At 34.9% G+C, this 25,127-nt stretch overlaps 1 protein-coding gene across 1 annotated transcript in view; it reads left to right on the forward strand.

Annotated features, from left to right (window-relative positions):
* LOC109050217 (double-stranded RNA-binding protein Staufen homolog 2) overlaps window positions 1-25,127 on the forward strand; it is a 107,292-nt gene that overhangs the window by 12,664 nt on the left and 69,501 nt on the right. The window contains 4 exon segments of the mRNA XM_042714207.1: window positions 18,199-18,237; window positions 18,239-18,326; window positions 18,329-18,358; window positions 22,539-22,646. Of these exon segments, the coding sequence (XP_042570141.1) occupies window positions 18,199-18,237; window positions 18,239-18,326; window positions 18,329-18,358; window positions 22,539-22,646 (265 nt within the window).

Below are 25,127 nucleotides of genomic sequence, written 5' to 3' on the forward strand. Positions count from 1 at the left end.
CATTCAGGCTATACATTTTTTTATTTTTTATCAGTATGTGTCTTCCCTGGGAATTGAACCCACAGCCTTTTGCGCTGCTAATGCAATGCTCTACCACTGAGCCACAGGAACACAACTACAAGCTACAACTACAATCACAGTAGTATATTGACTGATTTGTTGAATTTCCAACCTTGAAAGCATTTAATAATTGTGACAACATAAAGCACTGACAAATAAGCCTGGTTTAAACATTAATATACAAATCACACAAACTGAAGTAAAATTTCATGTTTTTTTTTTTTTTTAAACCTACAGGGAAAAAACACCTGCATCACTTAAAACATTGAAAAATAGCATAGAGAGTATAACTGTTATTATTATTATTATTCTCTCTGTTATTTATTTATTTATTTTTTGTGAGTTTCCTGTTATTATTTTTGTTATATGTGTTTTACAGGCTTTCCTCCTCACCAACGACATTAAACACCATGTCTACACTGGATGCGGCTCGACAGAACCTGACATTAAACTGATTCCTTGTTCTGTTTATGACGTACTGACACAAAGTTAAAATGATTTGCAACAGCTGCTTTGTCGCATCCAGTAGAGCTGTTGCGGCGCGATGCGACAACTGTAGCGTCCAGTACGGACACAGTGAGTGAAGCCGAGAGCAAGATATGCTTTGTCATATTTTCTGCATTTTAGAATGTACAAAAGTAAAAGCAAAGAAGTTTGTTTTCGAAGTAAGAAGGCAAATGCACTAGAACATTTTTTGTTTTAAAAAAAGCACCTCAGATGTGTGTATTTTCTAAATTCTGTTGATGATTACATTACTGCTCCAACACTGCTCTTAATTTCAGTTTCAGTTAAGTAGAAATTAACTTCTTTTAGTGATCGTCTCTTTCACTTCCATTTGATTGCAAATGCAAAACAATGCAATATTAATATTAATAACATTATTATATCTATGGTCAATATTGATTAAATGGGAGGAGGAAATCCTGCCAATACCCAGCTAGGAAAAAAATGATAAAAGCACTGACGTTCATTTACTGAAGTGGTATTCAGGAACTGTGAATAAATTAATGAACTGAATGATTTGAAATAATAATAATAATAATAATTATTATTATTAATATTAATTACTTAATAATTTTATTAATAATTATTATTATTATTATTATAATGATAATGCTATAATAACATATTCAACAAACAAACAAAAAAAATTTTATTGGTCAAATGTTTGGCCACATTACTATTTTTACTGTGCTTCAAATAAGTCTCTTATGCTGCATTTATTTGATTAAAAATACAGAAAAAACTGTAATATTCAGCAAGGATGTGTAAAATTGCTAAAAAGCAATGGCAAAGACTTATATTGTTGTAAAAGTATAAAAATATTGTTTTTTTACCTTTTTAAAAAACTTTGTAATCATCAAAAAATCCTGAAAAAAGTATCACAGGTTATAAAATAAATATTAAGCAGCACAACTGTTTCTTTTCTTTTTTTTTTTTTTTGAACTGTGTTTTTATTAAACTTTTTTCCTTTTTTATAAAAAAAAACTGGCAAAAAAAAAACCCCAATAACAACAATTAAAGTTAAAATAAATACACAAATCCTTGACAGCACTTCAAAGAATACACCACGTATCAGTACATTGACTGCATTGTTCAAGCATTAACCTATATTAAGTCCATTTATTTCCAGCAGATTTTCTATTAGTGTCCACCTCTGTCGAAAAATGTCCGATTTCAACTGCAAGTCTGCTGTCATCTTCTCAAACATGTATATCTGTTTCAGTCTATGTGTCCATTCTGTCACAGTGGGCTCACAACTGTTTCTAACATTGATAATAAATCAGCATATTAGAATGATTTGTGAAGGATCATGTGTGACTGGAGTAATGACTGATCAAAATTCAGCTTTGCAACACAGAAATAAATTATATTTTAAAGTGTAGTAAAATAGAAAACCATTATTTTAAATTGTAATATTTGACAATAATACCGTTTTTTTTTTTTTTTGTTTTTTTAAATAAATGTAGGCTTGATGAGCATAAAAGACTTCTTTCAAAAACATAAAAAATAGTAATGTGTCCAAAGTTTTGACCAGTACTGTATATGTAAAAATATAAACAATTTAAAATGAAATGTATAAATAAAAAGGTTAATAGTCATATTTGTTTCAACTGCTTTTTATTGGGGGTGGGCAGCCTCCAACAATTTTTTTTTTTTTTTTTTTGGTGAAATACATTTTGTTTTGGAATACCATTCTTTACAACAAAACTTCATTTTGAATCAGACGTAACAACAAACATGACTTGCATTTGACAGAGGGAGTCACTAATGAATTCATGGAATTCACTAACTGAGTGACTCAAACTGATTCAAACCACTAACTCACAAGTGAGTGTGAGGGTGTTCAATGAATCTTGTTCGGAGGATTTTGTCAACCTTTTTGGCTGTTTCATTAAATCTAAACTCTTTGTAAGATTCATCTATTTGCAAATCAGGATTTTGTGAATCTTTTTAACTGACTCGTTATACTGTAAATAATTTATTTACAGTATAATGATATGTTTGTTGATATTATGTAAATTATACTATGTATTAGGGTAGTTACCAAATAGCATGTCCAAAAATTACAGTTGGATAAAAAATTGTGGGAAGAAAAAAATCCCTAGACTTCCTAGAGGTCTCAATGGCCTGAAAACTATCCAGATTACCCTAGCAACCACATAGCAAGTTTCTGAAGCCACTCAAAACACCTTAATATGTCCTATCAACCATCCACAACACCTGCGTTGTATTGAATAATTTTGTGCAAGTCGGACATGGTTGAAAAAAATCTCAGATCTTGGTATCACAATTGCAGATGAAAGTCTTCCAATAAATTCCATTTGAAAGTTGTAAATGTTTTGATCACAGCAGTTGCTTGCATCTTAATTAAAACAATCATCTACTAGCGTTTATAGTAATGCTATTAATGAGGACAGAAGCAGCTGTGCCGGGCATCAGTCCAGCTTAAAACCATAGTGCCAAAATTGCTTCATTAGCAGTAAATGGACTGACACTAAGGGCTCCTAGTCTTATCTGAAGAGTTTTATGTAGAGTTACATCAACCACCACCTCTTTGTGCAAATGAGAAGGACCTGAAGTCCAATTAAATCTCAAAATGTGCAAATACAGTCGTAATAAGCCAGTATGTCATTTTAAATCAGTCGTAAAGAATCGGGGAGGGTCGGATTTTGACTCACTGCTGCATTTTTGAAGTGATAAAACAGCGGAAACCCACTGATTAAACAGCAGAGATCTTTGTAATCTCATGTTTGCAAGAGGAACCATAACACGCACTCCAGAGGAATTTGGAATTAGCTGACCTTTAATTAAAGGTATAAACGCTTAAGTTCTGTACTGTGTCATCCCAAAGGCAGATCTGGCTTTTAAGGGGCTTTTTTTTTTAACCCTCAGGCATTTTGGGGCCTGGAGAAATTTTGACATGCCCTGACATTTGTGCTTTTTTCAGTTGCTTATAAACATTTTAATGGCTGAAGTTTAATAACACTGTAATCAGCACAAACTGGGCTACAATAATATGTGTGCAGCATGTATGTACGTGATTGTGTTTTTGAAAAAACAATTTTTATGCGTGCTTAGTAGGGCTGTGCAATTAATCGAAATCGAATCGCGATTATAAAACGTTGCATTATGCTAATCTCAATGCCTGCGATGTGCACGCAATATTACTCTGTTCCAGAGCATATTCTTGACTGCCAGCCTTGAGTGACAGTCTTACTAACCAATAGAGTGAGCGCACCTCCGTTCTCCCCAATCAGCACTGCTCTAGCCAACTGTGTAAACACCCACCATTAAAAATATAAAAAATAAATAAAAAAATCAGAAAGCAGAAGAGAGAGAGTGTGTGATTATGGCGTCTACAGGGTCAGATCGATAGTTAGGCAAGTTAATACTAAAGAAAAACTCATGTAGTATGAGATTACTTTGGCTTCAAAATGACAGATACCAAACAAAAACGGTAACGTTAATTTGCAAGAGCTGTGTCACAACACATATCAAGAGCTCCCTTATTGGTTCTGCTTTCAGTACCGGAAAATAAAAGATACATTTTATCAAAGCGGTTTAATAAAGGATGTATTGATCTTGTGAATTAGCAAAGTTTACTATACCAATATTATTAAATTGGCCATTAAAGTTTTGTATGGGAATATAACACAACCAATGATCCTATAACAATAGATTGGTGCAAAAACACACACCTTTTGGACTGATTTTGCCGCATGATTTCTCGACTGCTACAAATACTGCCTTAACAAAATACTGATTTTGTGCACTTTTTACTTGTACCAATATTTTAAACTGGCCTTTGAACTTAGCTTTATTGCATGGCAAAAAAATAAATAAATAAAAAAATGTAACTTTTCAAAAGCACTGACAGAACCAATTGAACTAATGGTGTTTTTGAGTGCTCCAAATGCAAATTTTGCATGCAACAATCTGGCAGCAATAAAAAATGTTGATTTTATGGTGTTTTTGAGTGATCAATTTGAATATTTTGCATGCAACATTTTGGCAGGAGTTGAAAACATAACGCGCCAGATTTCTATGCATGGAGGGAAGAACGCTATAAACTGGAATAGAAGTGGCGTAAAGCTTAAGAACGGAATATCCTTTTATCGTTTTTCCAGCGTGGAAAAATAATAGTACAAGCCATGTTTCAGAGGTGACAAATAGTTGACGAATGGCATGGATAGCAGCAGTAAGGAGCCCAAGATTACCTTCGATAACACTCCACCACACATGATGGTGTGTTCAAAGCGTTTTCACAAAGGTAAGTTACAATTACTCTCTGTAAATGTTATGTTGTGGGCAAAAACCAGCGTGTTTTGTTTGACTTAACCAGACCATTAGCTTAAGTTACCAACGTACTAAAACGTAACGTTAATCAGTTTTAAATGTTGTACATCTAGGCTACATAGCAATTTATTTGGTGACTCTGTTTGCAGGCAAACCTGCCTATGAAATGTTGGAGTGTGATCCTGACTGGACCCCTTCTCTGTACCTCGTCCATACTGAGGTCAAAGCTACGAACACACAGACCGGTTCAAGCCTTTTTGGAGAATTATATACCATGCTCACATCTAATATGTAAATGTTTATTGTTTTCCAAAAGATTTTGTAATGTCTCTTCTCACATGTAATGATTTTTAGCCATGTCTGTAAATAAAATACACAAAGACCGAATGAAATTCTGCCTCCTTTATCTGTATTAAGGAAGAATTGTGCAAAATCAGTGTTCTTTGGTTGCAAACACAATTACATAACTTAAATAGTAGTAACAATCCAACTTAAATTTCAGTTTCTTTACATATTTAACATGTAAACACATTTAGGATGAATACATTTACATTATTAAAAAGTCCATAGAAAACTTCGTGTGTGTATGCACTAACACTTAGTATCATGTAGTTGTAAATATATGGGTGCTGGAAGTTGGGCAACAGTTTGACGTCCCTTGACCAGTCGCTCTGCTCGTAAGGATCCAGTCTTTTGATTCCCTTTTTTTCTCGTCATATCTCGTCTTTGCATTAGGATTTAGTTTTAGGCGGTATGGTACGACAATGTTTTCTTTAGTCCGCTGCATTTTGTACGATTATATTCTGTTTTTCACGCTAATTTTTCATTATTTTCATGCCAGAACACTAGCCTGTTATGCCTACCCATGTAAAACTGGCCAAACCATACCCATAATTCTTTGCGTTCTGATGACGTTGCCGCCCAGTTGGTCACATGTCTTAGCAATCTCTATTCGTTTTTTGCATGTTACAATCTGGCAGCGCATTGTCAGATTGACAGTAATCTAGCCCAGTGGTGTTGGGGGATCCAGTGGGGTTGGCAATCATATTTCAGGGTGGCCATGCCACTCTTTATCACAACCCTGCTAAAATGTACTTCTTTCTTTGCGTGAACATTTGGCGTTATGCAAATCTTTCCACTTCGTGAGGAAGACATATGGGGGCGTGTTTGAATGAGCCATTTTAGGAGGGCGTGGACGAGTCTTAACTTAAGAATATCTCTTTGGGTTTGAGACTTTAGTCTTTGCAACTTTAGGGATCTTATCTATTTACGAACAGCTTGTAACACTCCAAAGAGAAAGGAAAACTTGAAAGGAAAACTTGACATCATATGACCCCTTTAACAGAGCTGTAGTAATTATTATTATCATTATTATGGTCTTACTTTTTATTTTATTTTACAGAACAACAGTAAGCACGCAGGAAGAATTTTATTTTATTTTACAGAACAACGGTAAAATTACAATACTAACATTTGTTTTTTTTGTTGGTGTTGTTATAAATACGTCGCATGTATCGCATTGTCACATGCTTTGTAAAAATTCATAAAAATGTGACTTAGCAATTGACGAGTAAAACTGTTTCCTTGTGCTTTGGACTTTGAAACCTGGTTAACAAGCAAATGTGCTGCGAGTTTGTGCAGCGCTGTCAGAATACATGCTTTTTGTTTTTGTATTTGGAGACGTAATGTTGTGCAGTTTTTTTGGAAATCAGAATACATGCAGATTTCAGTCATCATACAGTAACCAGCAACAATCACCCCTTCCTCTTCTCATCGAACACATGCAATGCAATACTAAACAGTCTTTCACTGTCGATGCTTGTCTTTCTCAGACAGTTTTAAATGCTTCCACACTGCTGACATGTTTGTTGCATTATAAAGAGTGCACGCCTCTCACTTTCTTGTCTTTCTAAGTAATTTTTTTATTCTTTTAAAATGGTTTATTGTTTTTTTTGTTATATAATTTAGTAATCGATTCGTTGCTAAATAATTTTTATTTACCGTAAGCGGCTCATTTCGTGCATATTTTAAATCTGCGGTGACCAAAGTGTGGCAGTAATGAGCTACCGGAGGTTTTTTTACTCAGCCAGTACAGCAGGAGAAGTAGCGAATAGCCAATAGCTGGCCTCGTTTTATGTCACGTGCTTCCCGCACAGCGTCTCAGCAGCATCAGCGTGATGGGTGAGGCAGGCGGCAGTGGAGTAAGCTCGAGAAAAGAAAAAGAAAAAAGCGGAAGATAAAACTAATCGAACGAAGTCATGCAAAGTGTCGGAGGACTTTACTTTGAGCCGTCAAAAAAGAAGAGTAACCTGTAAACTGCGGCAGGAAACATATCCTCTAAAAAGAGAGCAAACCTAAGCCCTGAACATTTGGACATGTTGACCTTTTTGCACTGCAATGCAAAGTTTTTCTCAAATAATGAGTGAATAGTGTTCTGCCTCATTTCCCACAGGTAGTCGAATTCCTGTCAGTTCAGGCATAAGCTGTTTTGTTTAACACTTTTATCGCTTTATTACATTTTTGAATTTTGCACTGTTATAAGGACCACTACATATTTAAATCCGATGAAAATCACAGTGTGCAAAGACTTTTATTTGTGTAGATTCTGCAGTACAATGTTGTTTGCAAATGTTTAGTCGTAAAAAGCTGATAACATTGTTTTTTTACCAATTAACATTTAAAGCTTTGTCGTTTACCAGTTCATAATTCAGTCTTGCAGCCTAATTATGACTGAATGAGAGAGGTTAATGTTTAAATGTATTTGAAATGCACTTTTTTCTAAGTATTCACAGCTCTTTTTCACATAGCAGGTTTTTTGTGTGTGTCCAATTTTTTTTCTGGACAACGCTTCTGATGGATTTTACTTTAAATTTTACTTTAAAATGTGAGTTCCATTCAGGTTCATGCCATTGGCACTTTATTCGAAGGATTTTTACAATTTCACAGCATAAGCTATAAAGCTGTTTCCCAGGTATAAGCTGTGTGTTTACAGGAAAAAAAAAAAATAATAAAATGCAATTTACTGCAATTTTATTCTGTTTTATTCTTATTCTTAATGAAAATATGTTCTGAAAGATTCCTTAATAAGCTTTGTTCGGGATGTTAAACTACTCTAGGAGCCCTAAGGACTGCCATGGTGGAAACATTACTTGAAACCTCTTGTGAAATTTGCTAGAGTATGTATGGGTCAGTGTTTTGATTGCAGAAGAGTTTGACAAAGGATAACCAACACATAATAAAACACAACTCCAGATATGTTTTTGATGAGGATATGACAATGCAAAATGGTTAAAATCTCTAAAAAGTCTATGTTGAATGATAAAGACCTTTGTTAATAATTTACTTGGGGAAAAAATGGGCAAAACTAAAATATAAGTACATAAACCGATTCATCGATTAATCGTAAAAAGAATTGACCGATTAATCGATTAGCAAAATAATCGTTAGTTGCAGCCTAACGCCTCTCACTCTACTCTATTTGCTATTTCATCGCATCACATCATTGTTCATCTCTTCGCTTATTATATTTTTGGCCAAATAATTTCAGTTGCTGAACATTCGGTGCATCCCTAGTAATATGTTTTATATTGAAAGTTAAATTTTCAAAGAATATAGCAACATTTTATAAAGTATGCGTTCATATGTGCTAAGGTCTAACATTAAATTTTTACTGGAGGAAACAGCTGTGGTGTGATGAGGTGTGAACAGCAAAAACTTTACAGTATCCCCATGACATTTTGTAAACTGTATTTATGACAAAGAACTGCACAGATGCAGATATTATAACAATCTATCAATAAACACACACCTTGTCCTCTTTTCTCACTCTGCGCCACCATGGTCAGCGGATTGAAGAACGCTCTGAAAGATGCAACATTTTTAGGGGGGCTGAGCAGAAATAAAGCCGCTCTAAAAATGGCCCAGTGATGCCCATGGTGGGCTCTCTCTGCAAGCGCACTACTGATTGTCTGATACAATCTTCACTTGTTTTTTCACATTGAGTTCACAGTTTTAATATTCATGTTTCTGAGGTAAATTATCCATTGTCACTTTCAGTATGACTATAAAGGTCACGCAAAATGATAATCAAACTCACTTTAGACACGTTTAACACTAAATAAATCAAATAATCAGTGTTTGCGATTATCATTGCCATTGTTTGTATGCTGTTGTTTCAACTGTTAGAAAGGACACCATTTACTGTCCAGTAGTTTTATTCAGGCACCTGACTGGAGAGACCCCAGACTGTTTTATCATGCAGCTGGAGAAGCTGTAACACCTGTTAGCATTTTATACGCTTTTTCTTTAATCCTCATGGGGTTTTCGGTCCTCTATGCTGAAAATCCACAAGTGATGTGTATCTGTTTCAATGTAAAGGGTAACAAAACTGTGGCTGGGGCCTCCTGTTAGCAGTTAAAATGGCAAGAGATAGATTGAAGTCATCAGAGGCCCAGCATGTGCTGCTAGCTCTTACTTTAGGTTAGCAACACACTGATGATCAATCAATGATGAGAAAGAGAGATAGTCTGGAACATTGCCTGGCTGTTAAAAAGCCTGTCCAGGTGACTGATCAGTAGTCAAGACCCAGTCTATCCATTTCTTCTGTGTTTACACAAAGTCCCTGTACAGCAGCGGTTCTCAATTCCAGTCCTCGCACCCCCCAGCTCTGCATATTTTGCATGTCTCTCTTTGTTAACACACCTGATTCAGATAATCAGCTTGTTAGAAATGAGCTCCGTGCATGAACTGTGTTCCCCTTGACATGGTCCCTACTCAGTGTTCATTGCCCACTACTCCCAGAGCAGGGGAAATCTGTTGAAGTTTACTTCACTTCGGAACATTCATTCATGGATTTGCGCTGCGCAACGTCTTCACACACGGACAAGTGTGACATCAAATACCTCTGTAAATAAATACAATTTAAATTCACGTCTCTCACACTTCAATGCACTTTGAATGGAACATATACAGTATGTTCGCTTCGAACTGGAATCATGGCGGAATATCCTGTGACGTCCACTTCGCAGGGCACTTATGTTCGAATAGAACAAATGTCTGCCACAAGAGAAACATACAAAATGTGCAGAGCAGGGGGGCACGAGGACTGGAATTGAGAAACGCTGCTGTACAGCAAGCCAGTTTACTTGGTGGCCATTTTGGAAACACCCCCAGGCAGTTCTTTCCACTTAAGACCAAAGTGTACTTCAGTTTTGATGCTGACACTTGGCATGCAGTTGAACAAAGTAATCAAAGTATACTCCATTTGATAGTATGCGCAAACAGCCGTTCAACGCATGCATTCTAGAAAGTTTCATCTTTTGCACTACAGTGTTTCTTTCTGGAAGTTACAGGTGATAAAAATGTCTTTGTACTTTAAACTAGAGTCGCGAGCAATGTTCTCTCTTAAGCTGCGTGGGTGCGCGGCCATGCACCTCTTATGTTGCGAGCATGCAGAATAAATAATATGCCAAGCACAGGACAGACGCAAAAATGAGTAGGGGAAAGGTGGAATTCTAGTAAATGTAAAATAATTGCAATGCTTGGGCAGTCGCTGTAGAATGGAATACAAAATAGCTCAACACAAGAGCTAATGCAAACACAATGACGAATGATTTTTTTAATAAAATTTCTTGGTAATTAACAGCACTGTAAAAAAAAAAAAATCTCTGGTAACCTAAAATGTGCATAGTTTAGTTTCATATATGGTTAGATCATTTTAAAGTTAAAAGCTACACACTTTTTGTGTGCGTGCAGTACAGGTCTGGTATACTTTGGTATTCTTTATATAAAAAGAATGTTTTTGCTCAGGTGGCCAAAATGTCTGCCCAATACAGAACATTTTTGCTCAGCAAGAAAAAAAATTAGAGGGAGCATTGAGTGTCTCTTAACCCCTCACACAAGTGCTTGTCAACATGGGCATCTATTCCCAGATAGCACACGCACGTCAGATGTCTGTTAAAGATCTCTTCATCTGGAAAGCATCTGCTGTGTACAAACATCTGATAGATGTCTTTAAATTGTCAGTTTTACATACATTCTAAATATCTATCTATCTATCTATCTATCTATGTATGTATCTATCTATCTATCTATCTATCTATCTATCTATCTATCTATCTATCTATCTATCTATCGTTGTTAAATGTGACTATAAGACAAATATATAAGAAATTGTAAGCATAAACATCATGATTTTCTGTAAAGCTGTTTTGAAATTAAGTGTATTGTGAAAAGTGCTAACTAAAATTGACTTGACTGTGAAACAATGGGCCGGGCAAGTGTTTATGTCACCCTAGTATAAACATATAGTAAAAACCAAAGTATACTTTGGCCTTCGTTCACCCCATTTAGGAAGTTCTTTTAACTAAAAGTCAGGAGTTTTGTCCATTTCTTCCCTGGTTGTCAGGTTTACTGCTTATCTCTTTTCTAAAGCGCACAAATGGTCTGAAGTTTGGCAACAAGTCGCAGTCATTGTTTTAGTTGCTATCATGCCATGCCTGCATAGTTTCTGGATATAATACATTGATGATGATATGCAGTCCCAAATGCTTCATTCATCAAAACCATACACGATGACATTTTTCACAACTTCTAAAACTGTAGAGAAGATTGCCAATACATCCTGGAAAATGGTGAAACATAATCCAACATCTGGGTTAAGGAACTCCGCTCGAGATTTGGGTGTGAGCCTCCTCCCAAGGGAGTTGAGGTGGATTTGTGCTTGAATAACTACAGGAAGGGAGTCTAGTCTTGTTTATGAAAGGATACATGAGCTTTTGTTACAAATAGTGTGTTTGGGATGATCCATTACTCGTAGTTATGTGAACTAAACTTGACGGAGTAGTATTACACATCGATTAGCATCGCTAGTCACAAATCAAATGCTCATTTTTTGACTTGTTGAGTTTTCATATAACATCTATCACTTGGTGATTTGTAATTGCTTTCTTCCTAAATAACAGTTGTAACATTGAATGGTTTTGATGACCTTACATCTATTTCCTTTGAATTGACAAAGTACAGAGCAGTTCTTTGGAATGGAAATCTAAATGATGGCTGTTTTCCATTTGATGTTTTCTTTGAAATCTAGAATCAATTAAGATGGCTTGCTGGGAAGTGTATTCTGGTTTCACAAATAGGTCTATTAAAAACTTGGAAATGTCATGTAAATGCTGAGTTAGTACCAGGTTGCTGTTTCCTGATATATATGTCAAGTTCTTTGGAAAGTAGTACTATGACTCATTAAGTCTTAAAGGTCTTAAAAAGTCTTTAAAAAAAATTTTACTTTTAATCCTCATGTCTTTAATACTCTTTTTTTTAACAAAATTTTTTGTAATTTGAGAGAATTTGATTTGATTTGATTTTAGTTAGTTTGACTGTCCAAAGTTACACTTACAGTATGTTTATGCTATTAACTTTTGTACCGTAAAGTTTAGACAGAAAATAATTTTTTTTTTGGCTCATGCTGAGTCAAATAGACACCAAAATTTAAAATTCTATAGGTCAAGATTTTTCACTATTTTTAATAGTTCGAAAAAACTACTTTATCGAACTCGTCCTGGACGATTTGATTTTGATGCCATGATCTCAGGCTACATATGAGGCTGTATCTCTGCAAAGCTTTGACATGTTGACAGCAAACTTTGTGTGGGCTATTGCCACCTCACACTGATTTGATAACAGCGCCACCTATTGGCCCCTTAATTAGTTTCATTGTCCGAACAAGTCAATGCTGTTTCATACCCCAATGACATTAATTGTATGGACAGAAAACACTTGAAACACTCTTCAAATTTGGGAAACAAATCTCAATCTGGTTGTTTTTCTAATAAAATTACTTCACAGTTCAACTGTAATTGTTTCATTTAAATAATAATGGTTGTGGACTGAAAAAAGAAAGTAGTAAGTCTTTTGGTTTTTTTATTTTTTGTATGTTGTGGTGTCCCGTATAAATGTCACAACAGTGTCTTCCTGATTGTGGCTCAATAGTCTTAAGTCACTGCCTGCTGACTCATTTCGTAAATTAGCTGTTCTGGTGAAACCACATCTTCAAAGTCTTTTTTTGATAGTCATTCGCTGTGAGTTATCATTTTATTGAGTCATTCTCTGTCTCTTTTCATCATCCCTTCTCCCTATGTTCTCTCATACCGTCTTCAGGCGGCCGCATTCACACGCATAAATAAAAGACAACGCTAATGTTTGCCTTCCAGTGGGTTTCTCTCCCTGTCCTCTCACTAGGTGTTCCCGCTTTGGTTTGTGTTCCTTTCTAATGCAGACCAGACAGGCCTGGCTGGGGTGTGTGTGCTGATAGATTATTGGGTCTAATGTGGCTCAGAGTGTGGTCAGCAGCAACGACTTTCCCACGTTGCACAAAGGGGCCTCCTTCGAGTCGGGGCCACAGACACTCTGCCTGCACCTGTAACCAGAAAATGGACCGCCCCGACATCCTGGCCGGGTCCCATGTTGCACTTGGCATTTCCTCCAAGCTTCTGGGACCACGCTTGACATGCAAGGACAGGCTCCACCTCCCTCAGAGGGGCTGTGGTCAGCAGAGCGCAGAACCCCTTGGAATTCTGGGAGAGAAATGCAGAATCACTGTTGGAGCAGACAGTAGACATGCAGTATGCTGGCACAGAGATGTGGCTCCGAACACACATGTGCTGGAATGATTTTACAACCATTAAAAAACTATAGACAAAACCTCCCACCCAGTTAGTGCAATCAAGAAAGGAATTACCATAAAAATCCGGTAGACACATTTATGATGCTGAACTGAAGCAACAACACAGGCACATTCTAAATAATCATAACTTAACATATGTTTTATTATTTTGTTATATTTATTCATATACAGAGTCTGAGACCACATTGAAAGTCCTTTTTTAAACCTGAAAATAAACAATTATTTTTGAATTTTAAGTTATTTAAAACAAAGAAAAGTTACCTGATGAAGAAATATTTCTAATAAATATTGTTTAAGAATAACATATAAAAGTACACTTTCTACTGCAGATTTGTAATTCACATTTTATTTTATTTCTTAAAATGTAAATATTAGAAAAAAATTTAAATTTCAAATGTTGCCTTGCTAAATGAAATAAAATGTTTAAATTTAAGTTTTAAAGTTACTAAAACTAAAAATGAAATCAAATAAAATTAATACATAAAATAGACATATATTTAAAAAAAAAAAACAGGAACCAATAAAAAAAAAGCACATAACAAAATTACTAAAACTAAAATTTAAAATGAAAACTGAAAGTATAAAAATAAAATCAAATGTAAAATTTGAATAAATGCTAAAAAAATAAAATAACACTGAAATGTAAAATCAAAATCAACCCCATAATTAAAGGGTTACTCCACCCCAAAATGAAAATTCTCCAAAATGGCACTATGGGGATGCAAAGAGACAGAGGAGACGAATTGTTGAAAAAAGTTATTATTTTTGTTTTCTTCGCATACAAAAATGATTCTCGTCACTTCATAAACGTTACGGTTGAACCACTGATGGCAGATGGACTATTCTGACGGTGTCTTTCATACTTTTCTGGACCTTGACAGTGTATTTTACTTGACAGTCTATGGGACAGTCACAAGCCTCTCGGTTTTCATCCAAAATATCTAAAATTGTGTTCCGAAGGAGAACAAAGCCTTTTATGGGTTTGGAACGACATGGGGGTAAGTGATTAATGACAAAATTTTTATTTTGGGGTGGGGTATCCCTTTAACTCATACTTTTAATTGTCAATAGAGCGATCAAATCCCAAAACAGGGTGAGGCTGAAAGCCGTCGAAGCAAAACGAGGCCGCTGAATGAGCGAGACACACGGCTCGAAAGCAGCGGAACTTTTATTATGCCACAGTCGACCGCTTCTGCTCCTTCCAGTCGTGCGTATGTGGGAAAAAAACAATAGCGCTGTTTTAGCATACTAGATACATTTGAAAGTTCTGTTATAATGCTATTCTGTGCGGTCGTCACAGTCTATTAAAACGCACAACATATTAAAGTGTCTTTGGTGTTTCCATATATGTAAAAAAAAAAAAACAAATCGAGGGGTTATGATGTCATTGGCATGCGACACAATGACAATATAGACACGGTCCGTGTCACTAGTTAAAATTGCTTATTTTTCTGTATTTAAACATTCTTCGAAACATTTGGGATAATGTAAGTACATAAGTCAGCAAAATATATAACACTGTTCTATTGATTTTTGGATATTTTAATAAGAAAAAAAAATCTTACATATTGTGCTTTTAACACATGATTTTGTTTATTGGATTTTCAAAATTTTAGATTTTATGTTTTGTTTTAAGGTTTGTGCTGTAATGATTGTATTAAATACTGATATACAGTATTTACTGTTTTAGAGACCCACATTGCTGATTTATATGGTTGTACTAGTTACTCAGTCATTGTGGAATTATTATGAAACAGTTTTATTGGGCAGGAATATAGTTCTGCATTTCATTATCAGCCATGTAACACTATCTTTTCTTCTTTCCTGGTGGCTTTGGCATGGGCTTTGACTTCAACATCTCCCAGATGGCTTCAATTGGTATCAAATCTAATATCACGAGCCCTACAATGAAATGGAAGTTCTCTATTAGCTGAAACTAAGTAACTGGAACATTTATGGAAAAGTATATGTAGATCAAATGACCCTTAGTTCAGTATAATTCAGTACACTGCACATGTCTGTTTCAGTTTTAGACTTTTCTCTGTTCAAGTTTAAACAATCATGAAAGCGTTTAGCATAGTCAGTGGCCAATGATGCTGTATTCTGCCTGCAAGCTTTCATCTCAAATTAACTATATTCTGCTAAAAAAAAAACAAAAAAAACTTTGGCCTCTTTCAACTGGTGCATTTTGTGTTAAGTCAGCTGTTCATCAACCCATTTTACATTTGTAAAGGGATGTATGCAACTGTTCAAAAGTTAGCTTTTTTAAATATATTTAGTATTTTGATTCAGCGTGGATGCATTAAATTAATCAAAAGTGACAGGGATGGCATTTATAATGTTACAAAAGATTTCTATTTCAAATAAATGCTGTTCTTTTAAACTTCCATCAAAGAATCCTGAAAAACTTCAGTTTCCACAAAAATATCAAGCAGCTTTTTTCAGCATTGATAATAAGAAATACTATCAAATAAGAAATGTTTCTTAATCACAAAATCAGTATTTTAGAATTATTTCTAAAGGATCATGTGAAGGATCTTGTTGCATTTTAAAACATAAATGCAGACTTGTTGAGCATAACTGATTTCTTTCAGAAAAAAAAAACAAATCTTACCGACCCTAGTCTTTCTGGTGGTGTATTTCTGAGTGATTTCTAATGGATGAAATCAAGCCATGCCCTACATTTTTCTATTGAATAACCTGTTTTACTCGGAAGTGGGGTTGTACCATTTAGTTCCAGCATCTGATTCCAAGCATTTCTAAGTGTCCAACACATTTTGACCTTGTTCATGAATGTTGCTGATGTATTTGTAATTACCATATCCCAGTTGCTGATAAGAGCTAAAACCGTGAGAGCGGGATGATTTTGGAAAGCAGCAGCTACTTTTTAGCACAGTTCGGTCCCCAGATGCTGCAGAGGAGTGTGAATGGGTTCTCCCCGACGAGGGAAGGGGGAGCGCTGACGCTGGGTCAGTCAGTACCGTTTCTTCATAAAGGCCTTCAAAGTGCAAACAGACCCTTAAATCTGCCCACTGAAACAGCGGCCTGACACCTGCATGGGTGAGCCAAAGTTAGATAAAGAAAGCTGGATATATGTGAAGCACGCTTTTGTTCCGGGCTCCTTCGCTTGGAGGCCAAGGGGGGAGTCATTATTTCACCAACTCATTGTTTATGTCATTGACCCCATGGAAGAAGGGGCCCTTTAATTTCACCATTTATTACTCTACCAATATTGTTCCGGGGGTTCCGCCTCAGAAATAAAATCTGTCTTTTCTCTAGTTGTTTAAAGCTTTGTTACACCACTCCCATCAGCCTTTGTGTCTTTAGACACTTACTTCATTGGAGCTCAGTGACAGCGTGGCGAGTGAGAGGGGGTACCATAATAATGGTACGAGTACAGCTGCATGCATAGTATGTAGAACGGGGTCTCGATGCTCAAACTGGCTGTCCGAAAACGCGATAGTCAGGTTTTCTAAATAGTTTTCTGATTTGTTTGTAGCCGTGCTTTACTTGGAATTCTAATAGTTTCGATGAACTTCCTTTAAAGCATTGTCGCTACAGTCATGCATCTTCAGACGGGTGCATCACATCTCATGCTGTTTTTATTTGTTTATTTTTGACTTTTGTCTATGTATTGGTCGGTATTGGGAATGCTCACTTACACGACTTTTACATTTAGATTGCTCACTGAAAGTTAAACTTTAAAACACTGATTTAATAACACTGTTAAATAGCAAATCTCAAAATAAATGTCAATTTTTCATATTGAATATCCATTTTTACATACTCTTCAAACTTATAAAGATCAGTTTTCTCATTTAGCTAATTGATGTATCCATATACAGAGTATGAAATCACATTTAAAGTTTTTTTAAACCTGGAATTAACAAATGTTTAGGATTCTGAGTTATTTAAAACAAAAGTTAGCTGAAGAATTATGTCTTATAAATATTGTTTAAGAATAAAATATGAACGTTTCGAACACAAATTAATCATTTGCAACTGATTTTAGATTTAAGTTTTTTTTTTTTTTTTTTTTTTTTTTTTAGATATTTATTAAATACTAAAAGTAGAAGTTTTTCTAGTAGTGGTATATTGTTGTGGTGCCTAAATTCACTTTTATTCACTTCACGTTTTGAAACATTTTTGACAAATTTATTTGACTTTTTACAGTTTTTTTTTATATTATTTATTTAGACAAAATAGTACGGAATTTGTAAATTTTTTGTGCCATTTATTGGTTATTGGCAATGACATGAATTTTAATTATTATGATAATTATTGACTTATCGTATCTGCTGGAATTTTAATATTGCTGCATGCCCCATATATTTAACTTGATAGCACTGGGCCGGAAAAACAAATGCTTCTATTTATTTTTGCTTGCTTTCTCTGTCATCACCAGTCATCGTTTTTCCCATCATTCCTCTCGCACAATTAGCACCGGGCATGTTGCCACTCTCCATCTCCTGGTTTCTTTTTCTAGTGACTGTTGTTTCCATTCTAGAGTGTTGTGGCAGTGATTTAAAACTGCCAAGTTTTCGATAAGATAATACCTCTTATAAATCAAAGGGCTGTTTTTTTTCCTTTTACCTGCTTTTTTCTCTTTGACTCAACCTTTCCTTCTCTGTCTCTTGGCCCTTTCCCAAACCTAGGTACCATTACCCAGTGCCTAAGGTATTTTATGTGGATGTGAGTGGGGAACAACGAGTTTATCGGAGAGGGGCGGACTCGCCAAGATGTGCGAGACAATGTGGAGATGTGAGAGCTTCATTCAATGAATGGAACGAACCCATTCCAGAGAGACCACCTCAGGTAACCTTCACAACTGTCCCACCTAACGGAACACACACTACACAGCCATCCAATCAAAAACTTCTTTTGATTTCATTATTTCGTAATACTTCTATTCAGCAAGGATGCATTAAAATTATCAAAAGTGATAGTTAAGACATTTTATAATGTTACAAAAAATTTCTATTCATCCTGAATCCTGAAACAATGTATTCTCACGAAAATATTCAGCAGCACAACTGTTTTCAAGATTTATAATAATACATTAGATATGTTTCTTAACTATCGAATCAGCATATTTGTATGATTTCTGAAGGATCATGTGACTGAAGTCTGGCGTAATGGCTGCTTAATATTCAACTTGCCATTAAAGTTAAAAATATATAAAAATAAAAATAAATAAAAAACTCTTATTTTAATTTGTAATACTATATAATAATATAATTGTTTTTACTGTATTTTTGAAATTAAATGCAGCCTTGGTGAGAATAAGAGACTTTCAAAAACATAAAAGAAGAATCTTAACTTTTGAACAGTAGTGTACATGCTTATAATAATTGAAAAAAAAAATGGTAGCACTTTATTTTATAGTCCTGTTCTCATGTACATACTATGTACTTATTATAGTAATTACAATAACTATGTAATAACTAGGTACTAATCCTGAACCTTACCCCTAAACCTAACCCTAACCCATATAGTTTACCTTGTATTACCAGAACTTTCCTTAGATAAATACACTGCAAAGAGTACACTTATAAGTAACATGTAAGTACACGTACTGTAAAATAAGTGCAAGGAATTTCTTGTTAATTGGATTGTGCAACTTTTTTTGGTATTTTGGTATTTTTCTATATATAGAGTCTGAGTATATTTTAACACCTGGAAATTGAAAGTTTTAAGATTTTTTTGTTTTGAATTATTCAGAAATAAGCCAAAGAAGAAATATTTATTATAAATATTCTGTTTAAGAATTTCTCATTTGTAATGGATATTATTATAAAATCCATTTGTTTTAATTATATCATATATATATATATTTTTACATTTTAGTGTCAGTTTCCAGTTTTCAGTCTGTGCACTTGAAAGCCTATCATGCTCTGCATATTCATAACCTGATGTCAGGTAAAAAGTGACGTCAGGCCGACGATATTTAAGAAGACGCAACTGTCCTGTTTCCTCATCATCTGTCAATGATCACGACATCTCCTCGGAGCTTTAGTTTCTGTCAGAGCTGTGTTTGAATGTAGCTTCGGGTCATCCTTCAAAATACTAATTTCTCCCTCTGGAAATCATATTACATTGTGCCCCAAATGCCTGGCAACGACCAAGGTTATTTAAACCGCAGTGGCGCCTCTCCTGTTTTCTCATGTCCCCCTTCTGTCTCCATAATGAGGGCTTTGTCAGATGCTTCTTCCTTGTATTGCTTTACAAATTGATACACACCATAGCTGTGCACCATACCTCAGGGCCCACACTCCTGTACCATATCTCAAACCTCGTGGATGAGTTATCTGCTACACTCACACAAACCACACACCACACAACACAAACGAACCTCGTGGATGAGTATTCTGCTCACACAAACAAACACACATAACTTTTTTAAATCACTTATTATGTGTACTTGATCCCTCATTTAGAAGTATACAGATTTAATGACCAGAATGAGAATGTATTTATATTCTGTGAATATAAATAAGGCCGTTTGCGCCATTATTAGTGAATGAGAGCCCATTGTTTGTGGCTCAGCTGATTTTTATTGTCAAGTGCACCATGTTTTGCTTCCCCTCAACATGCTCATAAACTGACAAAGCCAATTGTTTACCATGTGCTAACAGGCTAATGAGCACATGCCAGAGTTGTTGAGGGAATAAACAAGGTCGCAGTATGTACAGTAAGCACAGCTCAGAATGGTTAGTAAACAGACCTCAGAAAGCTCCTCAAGACCGAGTAACGGGTTCTGTCCACTGGTTGTCATGGGAACGGTGCTCAGTGACCGCACACTGTAAGCAGGAAATCTCTCAGATGAAGATGTGCTGACAGAAAGGCGGATTTGAGGGGTTTTCAAAGAGAAGTGGATGATTAATCCATCAGAAATGTTGATTTTCAATTTGCCCTATTTAGCAGATGTTTGTAAGGCATTTGTTTTATATCAGGCACTAATGGCTTCTTATTTTAGATTCTAAAAAACCTAAGGCTGAGCCTGATAGATTTAGATGTTGTTGATACATAAAACACATGTGGATTCAAAATAAACAAATCTGTGTTAAATCAAGGATATCAAAATAATTCAAGTTTTTTTTAGGGGGCGCTTTTTATTTCTTCTCTCTCTGTCTCTCTTTTTTTCTGTTTTGCAAGTTTAGCAAAGACAGCTCTTTTAGAGTTTTATAAGGGCCAGATAGCTGTGGGAGGTTCTCAGTAAGTAATATTTTTTAAATTTGTCTATATCTGTGGTCCAGAATTATTATATGTTATTTATTATACATTATAAGCTGATAACAAAAATAATATAATTATATAAAAGTGCTATTAGTTGTTATTAATATATTTATTTTTCTTTTCATGTTAGCCTAACACTATATAGGCCTTTAATAACTATACAGGTAATATAGCTTCATTTTTATTATTAATTAACTTATATTATTTTGTTAGCCTGAAACTTCTGACAACGGAAACTAAAATTGTACTATATTTTTACTAGTATATCCATGATCCCAATTTACTGTTTATATGACAATTTACTAAATATAATAATATGAGTTTGAAAAATGTCATTAGTGTTTTTATTTTTATTTATTTTTTACATGCATACATATATTTTTATTTTTCTGTTAGTCTGACACTATGTATAAATAATGGGACAAAGGCTATTTTCTGGGTTCCCACGGGGTTGGAAGGCATGGAAGAATCATGGCAAAAAATAAAATAAAAAATAAAAGTCATGGAAATTTCTGTAGCCAATATAAATTCTACTTCCAGTCAGAAAAGTACTACTTCAGCCAGAAGTTGCTCTATTGTGAGTGCGATCTTGATTTTTTTTCTGTCACTCAAATCAACAAATCATTATTTAGAAAGTGTGGGATTGCTGTATTTGAGGTACGTCTGGGTGCATTTGAAGTCTGAGGAAGAGCAGTCTGTTCGAAATCAGCTCCTCAAGAGGTAAACTCTTTAGTTGTGTGAATCTTTTACTTCTTTTTGTGCCTTTTAAACTCCAAAAACCGAGTTTTGTAAACTGATATTTAAGCCAAATCTTGTGCATTTTGATCATTACAACACTTAGCTTGTGACCTGTCAGATCAGTTTAAGAAGGGCACACAAACTAACCTTCATAGACTGTCACTGTTGTGTGAGAGTTCTATTGCAGCTCCTGTTATAGTTGGATAAGATATGAATCACAACTAAGGGAGCTGCTCTTGGATCAGAGAGCTTTTTCTTCTCACAAAACCAAGCCATTTTCTCCAGAATCTTAACTTAACTTCTTCCTGGCAGCTTTTCATTCTGTTAGTGGCTAAAATGTAGGTTTGGGGCTGATTTGAGGTCAGCAACAGAAATCTTTGTAGCATAATAAAGTGATTGTTGAGAAGAGGTAATCTAATTTTAGCGCCGCTATGCATTGTGATTTGTGAGTTCTTGCAAAAAATTAATAATAATAATTGCGACACTGCATTAAGCCATTTTTATTCACCAATGCAAAATGTCCCAGCTCAGCCAGTACATTATTGTCAAAGCAACTACAGATTTCTTATTAAACAAATGATTTCATATATATGTATATATATAGTATATATATATCTATATATATATCTATCATATATATATATATATATATATAATATATATATATAATATACTTAAGTTTATTTTTCATTTACATATTTAATCAATAAACCTTTTAAAAAAGCTCCAAACAACTTATGATTGGACCACAATAAAGAAAGCCATTAAACAGAAACCGTATAATTTATGCATAATTTATTTGTGCTACGAAAATTGCAAAATTGTTTAATAAGGAAACAATTGTTTTGGACACTTCTGTTAGGGGGGATATTGTTAGTCTAGCACAATTTTGTGTGTGTGTGTGTGTGTGTAAAATCAAAGTAGTATACACAGTATCCATAACCCAAATAGGCCAATATACTGGATAAAATGTAACAGTTATTTTTTTGTAATAGGTCTGTTTTGTGTTTAACTCTTTCAGTGTTCAGAGGAGAAGAAAGAAACGGAGGAGAACAGCGATGTCAGCAAATCCGAGATCAGCCTGGTCTACGAGATCGCCCTTAAGAGGAACCTGCCTGTTAACTTTGAGGTAAACTAAGCTACTTGAATTGAGAATTTAAAGGTATGTAACACTAATAAAGATAGTTCAACAATCATTTTCATTGCACAGTTATTCCCGGTTCTAGTGACCCTATCCAGCTAATTAAACATTTCTTTGTACTCCAATACAGTTGTATCCTTTTTCTCAGCTAGACAGCACAATAAAACCCTAAAGTGTCATCTGTTATTGTTAGTTCGAAACCAATCAGGCTGAATGTAACTGTTCCAAATTAAGCTGCCTACAAGAAAAGCATCCTTAGTGCATCCGGACCTTCAAATGTATAGCGTTCTCGATTTGAAGCACACAGGAGTTTAGGCTTGCAATGAATTGTAATAGATTTTGCTGTTGCATTTGCTAAGCTGACTGCTATACTCTAAGCATAAAAATACACTGCACACACAATAACAGTTGAATAGAAAGTTGTATCTATTCAGTTTGATAACGAATAAAATATTTCTTATGGCTCGTCCTCTGTCTTGGATTAATTTTTTCCCTCTGAACTCTGAATGCATTCTGGGATTGCCTTTTAGTGTATTATGTATGTGTTGCTGCCTTAGACATCCAAAAAAAAAAAAGATGAAACTTTCGGTGCAGGTTTTGTGTTGCCAGCATGCCTATGATGCCTTAAAATACTATCTAGTATCAACTATCGAGCAAGTGTTTCTCTTTAACTGTAATGTTTTTTCCCCTGATCTTCAAGTGTTCATTCTAATTTAATCAACATCAAACAGAATATATTTAGACATGCATTCATTCGATAAATTGAAAATTCCTAGCTTCAAATAAAGAGGATAAAGTGGGTTAGTGATTATAGTTATAAACGCTTGTTCTTGGTGAAGTTCTGTCAGCATCTGTTAAATCTGGTAAATGTAATTGCTTTAAAATTAAAAGCATTTATTGTGGGAAGGAGGGTGATTTGAACACCATTCAAAATCAGCACTTCATTAAAGAGCTGCATCAGAGATGCTTCAAATCAACACAAACCTCAACGCTCTATATAAACACCAGAGGAAGACTGAGGGTCTCTGTAGCCTGACTACTACTGCATCCATGTTTATCTTACATGATTTTCCACGGCTGTCTCCAACTTCACAATCTGCAATCATCTACTTGGCTTTGGTCAACCAGAATCTTCCTGACGTGCGTTCTCCACTTGCATGCAATCTGTTACGTCTGGGGACCCCGATCTAACTGCATTTGGACACACTGTTGCTCTTTCTTTTTTTTTTCTTTCTTTAAAGTTTTGACTAAGTAATCTGTGAGAGCCTGGACTCATTTCAACCTTGTTAGATCTTTTCAGGAATTTTCTCCCCCAGCTATTTGTAGGAAGGAAACGTTTTTTGTTCCTGATTCAATTAGCACACAAACATGGATATTAGAGAGTTATTCTGTGAGAAAGAAACCATGAAACCATTTCTTGGTCAAAGATGTGGGACACATCTAAATGTTATATTTAAAAATAAATAAATAAGTTTAAACCTGTACGACTTACTTTCTGTGGAACACAATAGAAGATATATATAAAATATCTTGTTCTTTGTCCATACAGTGAATATATAGATGGAAATGGGGGCTGCAAGATTTAAAAAAAAATAAAAAAATGAATTGAATTGCATTATTTTTTTCTTCGCTGTACAATTTGGCCAAAAATTGTGTGATTGTACATAAGTATCGATATCAATATGACTATAATAATAATAATTATTATTAATATTAATATTTATCATAATTTTTTTTTTTTTATAAATATTAATATTACTTTTGGAATATTACTGTTTTATTTCACTGTAAAAAAAACGGCAAAATGTTTTTACAAAGAAAAAAAAAAAAAAAAAAACGTTTTTGTGAAGCAGCATGCGTGAGCTGCTTGTGTGTAAATGAACACAGTGCCGTGCTTTGCTCTGAAACATGCAGTGCATAGGTTTAATTACATTTCTGCCTTTGTGGTTTGGTAATCGCATTAAGATATATCATGATTTCAGTTTTATTATGATTAATTGTGCTGCCCTTAAAGGAACAGTTGAAAATATCTTCTTTTATGTTCCAATGAAGAAACAAAGTCTGGTTTGGAATGACATTAGGGTGATTAAATGGTGACAGAAGCTTTATTTTTGGGTGAACTACTCCTTTTAGGTCAACCAGAACAGTGTCTCACCTGTTCTCTTATGAAATCAAGGACCACTCTCACCTTCTTGTCAGTGTCAAACGATATCAAACAGATGCCAACTTCAAAGAACAAATACATTAATCACAGTTTCTTGTCATGGATGACGCCTCACAGAGGTTCAAGAGTGGAAACTCGTGCAAAGAACCACTCATCTTGTACATACAGTAAGTACCTTCCCTCGGGGAATGCACATCAACAATCCATACAAAAGAGCTATTCTTCATTATATCAGTTCTTGCCATTGTCCCACCCTGGGCTGGTACCAGCGATTCTCTCCTACAACTTGATCTCCATTGCCAGCC

The sequence above is a fragment of the Cyprinus carpio genome, chromosome A24 (genome assembly GCF_018340385.1).
Source record: "Cyprinus carpio isolate SPL01 chromosome A24, ASM1834038v1, whole genome shotgun sequence".
In the NCBI taxonomy this organism is placed as follows: Eukaryota; Metazoa; Chordata; class Actinopteri; order Cypriniformes; family Cyprinidae; genus Cyprinus; species Cyprinus carpio.